The 10991-nt window shown below is 36.5% G+C and overlaps 1 protein-coding gene across 1 annotated transcript; it reads right to left on the reverse strand.

The window, feature by feature from the left end:
* Nucleotides 1-8906: 8906 nt before the first annotated feature.
* On the reverse strand, nucleotides 8907-10732 carry LOC127949058 (coiled-coil domain-containing protein 86-like). The gene is made up of 4 exons (XM_052546004.1): nucleotides 10093-10732; nucleotides 9730-9859; nucleotides 9380-9454; nucleotides 8907-9282 (listed from the first exon to the last, which is right to left on the reverse strand). Exons 1-4 carry the CDS (start codon nucleotides 10605-10607, stop codon nucleotides 9145-9147), a joined length of 858 nt encoding a protein of 285 aa, XP_052401964.1. The 5' UTR covers nucleotides 10608-10732; the 3' UTR covers nucleotides 8907-9144.
* Nucleotides 10733-10991: the final 259 nt, after the last annotated feature.

Below are 10991 nucleotides of genomic sequence, written 5' to 3' on the forward strand. Positions count from 1 at the left end.
GAGCTTTTTAATAAATCAGCCAATTCAGCCAAATCAGCTGATCCAGATGCTATATTGTAGAAATGCTGTAGAAGCATTCAGATAAAATTATGCGACCCTAAGCGATTTAGAAAATGGATGGAAAATGTGGTCTAGTGCTTTCTACTTGACAAATGTTCAGTTGTATTAAATGATATGAGATTATGTGATGTATATTACACACTCATTTACTTATCAGATCTCAGGATACCAAAGAAATGACCCAACATACCTTGGACTTCCTATTACGGCTTTAATGTCCTAGTAAGATGTTTCTGATAAGCTTCAAGCTTTCAAGAGCAGATAAATGTAACAATCACAATGACTGACACACCCAAAGTCTGTTTTCATCACGTCACATGTCTGCGCACAAACTATTCAAACTAGTGCGACAGCTGCATTCTCTGACCCTTTAGAAACACAACAGTATTAAGAAAAGACTGGATCTTCCCCCTGTTTTCCGTGTAATGTGGCTTCTCTGAACTGATATTGTGCACAGCAGATGTGACGCCACGAGCCAACAGGTTTCAATGAAGAAACAGGAAGTTTACTCAAAGCTGTAATAAATACAGTTATTATAACTATTTATTTATAGCTAAATATAGTTACTTATATCATACTTATGAAGACATAACCCATGTCCCCACTTTTCAAAACGCTTATAAAAAATGTTTTTTTTTTTTTTTGAGAAAGTAGAAATGCACAAAGTTTCCTGTGAGGGTTAGGGTTAAGTGTAGGGTTGGTGTAGGGCCATAGAATATACAGTTTCTACATTATAAAAACCATTACGCCTATGGGATGAACCCACTTTTCACAAAAACAAACGCGTGTGTGTGTGTGTGATATCATATGACCTGTATTGACAATGATAAACATATTTGACCTCATGAGAACGTTTCCAAATAAATGAACAACATAACACCATAAAAAACACATTAAACGCTATTATATAACGTAATTTATTAAATAATATGAAACTGCTCCTCTGTATTTTTTTTTTTTTTACTTTTTTAATTGTTTGAAATTGATCAAAACAGTGAGAGATATTATTATTTTAATTAGTTTTTTGTTTTTGCTTGTGTAAACTTTAGAATTAAGTCCAATGTGCAGAAAAGCTAACAAGTCCAATAATATTTTTTATTATTTGAAAATTATTATTATTATTATTTGACATTGGTGTTATCAATTCCACCTTATACTAAAGCTATATGTTATCAATACCATCTTGTTGAAAAAAGAAAAGTGTATTTTGTTTACCTGCAATGCATTTTTGAGTTTGTGTGAGAAGGGAGCGGTTCTGATTTAATTACCTCTGATAATTTACTGTAAGTTTGCAGGTGTATACACCTTAAAGACACAAAGAGCCTGAAGCATCTGTATCGGCAAATCCCTTTTAAATTCAGAGTAACTTCCTTTACTTGTGTGCTTATACTCATACTCATGCTAGAATCACTCATGCACGGCCCCTGGTTTACTGATTTAGAAATATGTTAGTTAATTGTTAAACAGTTATACATTTGAAAAAAAAACTGAATGTTGCATATATTGCAAATGTATTTAGATATCTGAATGCCGACGATCAAGCAAATCTAATGACAGTGACATGCAAATCAGAATTCACATTTGCTTTGATCTTCACAAGAAAAGCATATTTTTTAAGTGAAATTTATCAAATGAAATATGTTTGTTTCTGTTTAGATCGTCACATTTTTATTTATTTATTCATATTAATATGATCACTTTTAAGATTGAATATGTGCATTTGGGGGGAAAAAATATAAAACATTAAAACGTTGTAGGCTACAGACGTTTGAAAAGTACTGAACACTGTAAGCGTAGTTAATAAAAAAGTTTCAAGATGGTTTTAATGACACTTATATACAAGTTTAAAACTGTCAGTGCAAATAAAAATATTAAAAGTGCATTAAGGGGATATAACCACATGGCTCAAAGAATAAAAGTGGTTTACTTGTAGTGGTTTACTCTTTAGGCCACGGTATGCTTCAGGCATGATTGTGCAGATACAGGTAGCCTAAATTTAGTCTGTTTACTGTAGGTGTGTCAGTATAAGAGAGGCACCTTGTGGTGTATTTCTGTTTAACACCAACGCGTCCTTCAGCTTTTAGATGACAAACCACTAAATATGATGGTCTTCTTGCAAGGGACACTATTAAAGATACTGCTGATTAATCTAGGGCTTTAATCATAGTAATTTTGCACAACATGAGAAGCTTCAGGTTAACTTACTGTATATATACCGACGCAGGTTATATTACTGTATATATCATGACCAATTCGTATTCTATGAGGTGGAGAACTGGCTTTTTTGTTAGAATTACTGAATAACACTCGAGGGTTATCAGAGGGCGACTTTACTCACTTTAGTCTATTGATCCAAAGTGCAGTTATTAAACATTAACTGTAGAGGTCGTCCTAACAGCATGTTTAGATTCATTCGCAGGAAAAGGAGAAAAGATGTCTATGAAAATATGACTTAACCTTCATGTGCATTTTGTAATTTATATTTAGAATTAAATAAGGCAACATATGTTCAGAACATAATAAGCCTATAAAACCAAACATTCAAATGTTTGTATACACTTGTTAATGTATTAGCTGTAGTAATAATGAATAACATATTTTTAAAACTGTTTAAATAATTTTTAAACAAAGACTAATTATATTTTCAACAATTTTTTTTTTTTCATGAATTCTATAAGTATTTTATAATTATCAGACTTTTTTTCTGAAACTGCTGACTATATGACATTATTATTTAGCTTATTCGGTGTGTCCCGTTCATTACTGTGAAATGTCAGGAAATGTAATGTCTGGCACGCAAACATTCATAGCATTGCAGTTATCATGATATGTTTCTTGCTATGCTACAACCCACGATTTATACCGCTAGGCCTACTACCCAAAAAAATGTCCCTGAAAATTATAAAAGTGAAAGAGAAACTTTGTTTGGGAATTCACCTATCTACCCTACTTCTGTTATGGCATTAACAAACACATCCGGCACTCCAGATTCTCACCAAACACATGATTTACAAGAAGAGCTCAGCACTGACACTGACCTAACCAAAGGTGTTCACGTGACTTTACCGTCCAGTTATGAGAAACACAATTGTGAGAGATTTCTGGAAATCACTGTACTTTGTCTTGCAGTTCGAAACGAACTAGTTTCCCTCACTGTGTTTTACAGTATGTTGTTTTATTATATTTGAACCACAGTGATTAATGATCTAGGATCAAACTTATACAGGTGATACTGTAGGCTACTGTGAAAGTTGACTATAGTTAGTACTTAAGCCATCTTGTTGTGCCTTTCATAGTTATTTGTGTATTTTTATTTTTGTGGTCATTTTATTACATTATGCTGAAGTTATGGACAATACACTTACAAAGTGAAAGTGAAACTGTTTTATTGTCAGTACTACAACCTCTGTGTGTTCTGGCTTCACAGCCCTTCCTGGCCATTGTTGTATAGAATACAAGGCAATACAAAGTATATTTTAATCTTTTAAATTATTATTATTTTTTGAGTCAGTCAAGTTCAGAGACAGGTTAAACAGAACGGTCTGCTCGTGCATTATCAACAACACACACAATTGTTTTCGGTTTCATTTGGTTGCTTTTATTTATGATTGCATGCACTGGACTTGTTGTTGTTTTTTTTATTTTAGAAGCAATATAAAAAAATATATCTTTTACACAGCTTTGTTACTAAATGTGTAAACTAAATATCTCGTACAGTAACAATGTGATATTTAGAATGGCTGTACATACATTTAACATATTTCACATGTGTCTAGTAAACATTAAAACAATGAAATTACAAATAAACAAAAAAAATCTATCTTTTATAATAGTCTATGTCTTTTATATACTTTTAGCTTCCTTCAATATCTGGTCCATTTTTTTAATGTTTGTTTTTATACAGAAATGTATTCTTAATCGCTGAGAATCTAATCATGTAGGCAGATAAAAAAAAATTCAGTACAATGCTTCCATGACTTTGATGATATGTAATGCATCATATGAGCTAAAGCTAATATAAGATAACACATCAAAACATATAGACACTGTAATAAAAGCAAAGTTTTACGTAAATTTACAGTCCTAGAGTGTAATTTATTCCAAAGCATATAGTGTTGAATGTAAACAACAAGAAAGTCTCTTAACCTCCATGACATTTCTGGTAGGTGATGAACACGGCTCCGGGCTTCACCTGCAGCTCGGACAGCTTCTTGTGCGGCTGAACTGGTTTACCATTATAGGACAGATGCCCACTTCTTAGTTCTGGTCTGAGCTTCAGGACCTTCTGCTGCAGTTTGGCGATGGTATCGATGCTCCTCACCGTCACAGAAATCTTCGTACCGTCAGAGCCATTGAAGACATTCACGGGAAAGCGTTTAAGTCCTGGGGAAACTGGCTCTTGAAGTTGGAGAACGGCGTGGGTGGTGTTTCCTAACGGTTCAGGGAAGGGAACAGGGTCTCCTCTGGGATGTTTGGGGTCTCCTTTCACACACTGTTTCGGTCCACATGTTTCAGGCTGAAGAAAGATTGGAGCCTGAAAGAGAATGAAAGTATACAGAGAATGTGAGCATGGCACCTTAAGACAACAAAACAAAACACAAGTGACAGCATTTTCATAAGACCATACATAACACTATCGTGTTAAAAATGTTCTGTTCTTATAAAATGTATTTGAAAACATCTTACTGGTGCTGCTTGAATGACTGTAGCCATGCTGGTTTGAGCTGCCAAACATCCACAATCCACAAATGATGTTCTGTTCCTGTGCCGATTGAATTTATAGAGTCAGAGACATCTTTGGGAATGTACCGGACTTCCCATGTGTTGTTGTTCTAGTAAACATGCCCATCCCATCCCTGCTGGGCTGATTTTCATCAAACGTGCATTTAAAGGAACAGCACACCTCTGCGTAACTACCACAACAGTGTGAGCACAAGAGCCGGATTTGACACAAATGGTAACCACCGTACTTTAGTCGCACTTCAAAACAAATAGATTCATGTTTAATTTCATTTTCATTTTAAGCAGTGGTAGCTGTTTTTGTATGTCACATGTGGTGATGGTAACATGAACCTACATCATATTTTATGTCAGTAAAACAAACCTATATACAGAAGAACTTTTCTTGAGATTATTATTTTACTTGCAAGGTGGTCCATGACCATGTTAAACATAGGGAATATAAAGGCTCATTGTAATTCCATAGACTACTACTTGCCATCCTTTAGTATAAGACATTGTATTTGTCAAAAATAATTGTACTGCTAATAAACTGATAATGAGAAAATCTAGATCATAACAGGCCTGTTGAATTTAACTGAGTGTTAAATCATACTGGACATTCAAATCTGGAAATAAATCTCAAAATGTAAACGGAGAAAGATGAAGAAATATTTAAGCTTCTGCTGTATTTCTTTGGGACACTAACATGTCTGTACTCTTTGTGCAGACTGTCAGATGTTCTTGTTTCCACTGAAGCTCACGATCTTCTTAAGAATATACAAGATCATAAAGGAGAACAATCAGAGATGTATAAAGTACTAGAGAACCATACTTGAGTAAAAGTACAAGTGCTCTATCAAAAAAGTGACTTGAGTAGAAGTAGAAGTGCTCTTTAAGCACCACACTTAAGTAGAAGTACTAAAGTATTCAACATTTCTTGTACTTAAGTATTGCAAGTAGTCTATTTTAAAATTTACTACTCAAGTACTGAAAGTAAAAGTAGAAGTATTGTGTTATGTAGCTATTAAAGAAAATAGTCAAAAGTTGGAACATATTGTTTTTACTATTTCAAATGATTAACCTAAAGGACAATAACAATTCCTTTGACTGTAACTTCTTGTAAACAAAAAACGGTTACTAGGGTTAGTTAGCCCAATTTGCAAAATGATGTCATTAATAACTTACCCTCATGTTGTTTCAAACCCCTAAGACATCAGAGGGTCATTTAGAATTTTTTGAAGCATCGAAAATACATTTTGGTCTTCCCTTTTTGTTGTAAGACAGTTAAAAACAAAGCAGTTTGTGATATCTGGTTCGCGAACGAATCATTCGATGTAACCGGATCTTTTTGAAACAGTCCACCAAATCGAACTGAATCGTTTTAAACAGTTCGCGTCTCCAATACGCATTAATCCACAGATGAATTAAGCTGTTAACTTGTTTAATGTGTCTGACACTCCCTCTGAGTTAAAACAAACCAATATCCCGGAGTAATTCATTGACTCAAACAGTACACTAACTGAACTGATGTGAAGAGAGAACTGAAGATGAACACCGAGCCGAGCCAGATGATGACTCGTTCACGAGTCAAGAACCGTTTCTGTCAGAAGCGTCCGATTCGTGAACCGAGGAGCTGATGATACTGCGCATGTGTGATTTAGCGTGAAGCAAACCAACACACAGAGCGTCTGGAACCGAACTGATTCTTTTGGTGATTGATTCTGAACTGATTCTGTGTTAATGTTATGAGCCCAGGTGCAGTCAACGCCAATGACGCCATTGCATCGAGCGCAAAAGAATCGGTGAACTGTTTTCTTCAACTGGTTTATTGAATCGAACTGTCAGAAAGAACTAACGTTACTGGTCATCCGAGAACCGATGCAACCGGTTATTGACTCGTGAACGAGTGATTATCTGGCTCGGCTCGGTGTTCATCTCTCTCTTCACAGCAGTTCAGTCAGCACGCGCAGTCTCGCTTGATTCGCTCAATGATGTGCCAGTTTCATCAAACCTGCCATGCCATCTACAGTTCTGGCAGTGGTTTGTAATGGAATGATTCGTAACATTTTTATAATTGTAACGAGTAACGATGCAGCACATAAAAAAAATATCGGAGTAAAAGTATTAAACTCAGCGAAAATATGTACCGAAGTAAAAGTGGAAGTAGGAGAAAAAAATAATACTCTAGTAAAGTACAGATACCGCTTTTTAGTACTTAAGTACAGTAGTGAAGTAGTTCTACTTCGTTACTATACATCTCTGAGAACAATAGCAGGACTTGTTCATGTAGCTCCAGTGCTGCTTTCATTAGAGAAGCTCAATTTCATGAAGAATTTAATTTGAAGTGTTGAATATCATAACTCATATCATAAGCTATCATTTTCAACAACATATTACAATGGTATTGAACTAGAAAACAGTGCAAAACAGAATTTATTTGCTTCAGATTCTTGTATTTATTTGCATTGAAACTAGAATCTGCTTCCTCTTCTGTGTGGTTAGATTCTGTCATTTCCGCTAGCTCAGTGTTATGTTGTTTGCAGATTTTACAGAAGGTGTCTTGCAATGTACCGATTAAGACTGAAACTCTTCCTCATCAATTCTTAAAGAATACAAAACACAAACTTAAAAATACATCTTTATTCCATCAAGTTTTATTTCTTGCGAATAAAAGAACATTTTAACTGAATTTTTTTTTTTTTTGTTTCACTATCATTTTGATCCCACAAAGCTTGACACACTAATGATAAATCACATTATTGTAATTAAAGGCACATTATGATTACAGAATGATTTACCATTGAGCCTTATGACAAAATAGAAGGACAAAGTCCTTGTTAACCTCCATGGCATTTCTGGTAGGTGATGAACATGGCTCCTGGCTTCACCTGCAGCTCGGACAGTGTCTGGTCCAGCTGAACAGGTTTGCCATTGTAGACCAGATTCAGGCTTGCTCCGAGGTCAGGTCTGAGTTTCAAAACCTCCTGCTGCAGTTTCCCGATGGTATCAGTGCCCCTCACAATCACAGGAATCTTCATACCATTAGAGCCACTGAAGATATCGACAGGAAAGCTTTCAGGACCTGGTGCAACTGGCTCTTGAACCTGGAGAACGGCGTGGGTGGTGTTTCCTAACGGCTCACGGAAGGGAACAGGCACGGTGGGGTCTCCTTTAACACATTCCCTGGGTCCACATGCTTCATGTCGGAACGGAAGGTATTGAGCCTGAAAGAGAACCAGACATTTGTGACAATAAAACAAACATCTACACGATCAAAAAGTCTTATGTAAAATGTTGGCATATTATGTTCAATTTTCTGATTTAAAATGCATTTAAAAACAATCTTACCAATGTTCCATAAAATGTAGCCATGCTGTCTTAAACTGGAAATCCTTCTTGTCTTCTGTGTTTCTTGGTGTCTGTCATGCTCTGTATGCTTTTGTGGGTCTAATAAATACAGAAAGTACCTTCTCATTGTTTGGCGACAGACTCCTCCTCCTGAAATCTCATATAATCTTTCTGTTTCATTCACCACGGCCCCCTGGAGGGAGATTCACCAACTATGAAAAACATCCAATATGGGTGGACATGAGACAGAAATTGTTACCAAAAACAAAACAGAAACCCGACAAGTCATGATGTCTTATTTCCCTCATTTGTACCTTTATTATTTATGTCACGTTATTTTAAGAGTAAAACTCTAAATCACCACTTCTGAACACTATAATTTTGCCTTCTAGGACTGTAGTTTTTATAGTATTTTTTTGGATTGAAGGGTCAGATCAATCTAGCCTGGTAATACCAGACTCTGCTACTTCACTTTGCTTCGTAGACAGAAGCGAAGTACAGAAGCGAAATGAAATTGAGCGGAAGTAGGAAGTCTGACGTAGTCAGGCTAAGATCAATCCACCTCACCATGTAAAGTACCCAAGATACTGAAAGTGTAAGCATCTCGGCTAGATAAATATTACCATATATAACCATGAAAACAAATAACATTGAAAATGAAATTAATTTCACATGCATGAACCAGGGTCAAATTGACTCACTAATCGATAAATATATTTATTTAAATTGTTTTTTAATGAGACAATCAAATAATAATAAAAAAAAGATCGGTGACATTTTCCATGAGTTTGATTTTTATTTTGCTGTACAAATATTACATCAAACCCAGAGACTTAAAGCAGATTCACAACCCAAGCGGTCCACTTAAGGGTCACTGATCCAACATTATTACAGGTCCCTAGTATTTTCCATAGTGAGGTTCACATGTCAGTCCATTCAATAGGCACTACACACGTATATACAATAGCATGTTAAGATCTGATGAGATCTCTCACAGTACTGTACTGAAACGCTCTACAAGCTGCTGGTTGTGTTCCCTGCTCCCTTCTTGACACTGGGTGGTGTTTTCTGCACCATCGAGAGCGTGTCTCTTTTCTCAATCTTCCTCAGCTGTTTCTTCTTCATTCTCTTGATCTTTGCTGTATTCTTAATCTGAAAGGGCAAAGCAGTAATGGGTTATTAAAAAAAAAAAAAGATAGTAACAACAACTGATTTTTTGGGGGGTGAAAAATAGACATTCTGCATTTACCACTTGCACAATCTCTGCTTTTCTTTCATTTTCTGCTCGTCTTCTCAGGTTTTCTGCTCTCCTCTTCTTTTTCTCCTGCAAATTTAAATGCAGAAAAAGCACATATGAACAAGGCTCACTTTCATTTTTAATTTAAGATTTTAACTGCAAAACCTCATGATATTGTCCATGCATCACAATCTCAAAATCAAAAGGTTTGACACTTTTATTGAGCAGGGAAGCATTACATTAATCAAAAGGGGAAATAAACACAGCCTTGGTTTGCATAAGGGACTTATCTATGCAAGTTGTAAGGATATTGAAGACAAATGCAATAAAAATAAAAACAGAGTCTTGGTGCATAAACTGGCCTCTTTCTCTCGGGCCTGCTCATCTTTCAGCTGTTGGTGGTACTGCTTCACCAGCTGCTTCTCTCTCTTGGCCTCCATCTTTGTTTCCCATGATGTACGCAGAGGTTTGTCTCTCAACAGAGCAGAGAACCTACAAAAAGTCAAATAGATACAGTTCCAGACTGAAAAACACTTTTGTACTAATAAACAGGCAGAAACGAATACAAAAAAGGCCAAACAATAAAACGGCTAGAAAACTCAAAGTATTATTATGGACTAATAGACATGCAAGAACATGAATGCAAACATAGACACGCAGTCTGCTAAATTAAACAAGCCAAGTGCTATGAAGACAGTGATAAGATACATCATAATGTTAATCACCTTTGCTTATTTCTGTCTTTCCAAACTCTTCCTGATTTAGGTTTCCCCAGAGGTACCATCTTACTTTTCTTCTCACTGGATTCTGAGTGAGTCCTTTTTTTGCCCCGTTTCTTGGGGTCAGTGGGACCAGTGGCTTCAGTCTCTGTATTATTTACCACATTTTCCTTCTCACTGGTCTGATCTGACCCTATCAGACCTGACTCTTGACTGACATCTGCTGATGTGGACAGATCTGGACACACTGGTTCTGTCTGTGGACTGCACTGGTCGCTTTGAGTATCTGCTGTACTCTCATCGGGTGGTGATTCTTGCCGAGCCTCGGTGTATTCTGCCGGATCTTCCCGCACAACGGACTTTCTGGTCCGGCGGACGGGAGTTTTGGCCGCGGGTGTCCGTATTCTGCGACCGCTGCGTGTGCGGCTCACAATGGGAGAGTCCTCTTCGTTGTCGAGAGCTTCTGTCTTTGTGGCAGCCTCTCCTCCGTTTGTTTTCTTGTTTATAGACGCAGACATCATCGGAGTTGTGTCGATCAATACAAAACAAAAATAATTAAACTGTAATGAAATCTACACGTGCGGAAACCATAGGCGGAAACACACGTGTATTCCTCCTGTGCTTCGACAAGCGAAGAAGAAAAATCAATAAGAAGCGCTCAATATCGCTCCCTAGAGGTTGGGAGACGCGTAGCGTTGAAGGAATGCGACTCATTTCCGCGATTCGGTTCTCGAAGAGGTTCAAAGACTCGGTCAGTGATTCTTTTTTGCGCTATCCTATCCTTTTTAATGCTTTATGTCAACAAATAACATGTACAATGTCATCTCACATTGAAAATTTCACATACATCAACAAGAAGAAACAAGGAAAAAGGGGAAAAATTAAATAAAAAGTAGAGAGGGTGT

The sequence above is a fragment of the Carassius gibelio genome, chromosome B1 (genome assembly GCF_023724105.1).
Source record: "Carassius gibelio isolate Cgi1373 ecotype wild population from Czech Republic chromosome B1, carGib1.2-hapl.c, whole genome shotgun sequence".
Lineage (NCBI taxonomy): Eukaryota > Metazoa > Chordata > Actinopteri > Cypriniformes > Cyprinidae > Carassius > Carassius gibelio.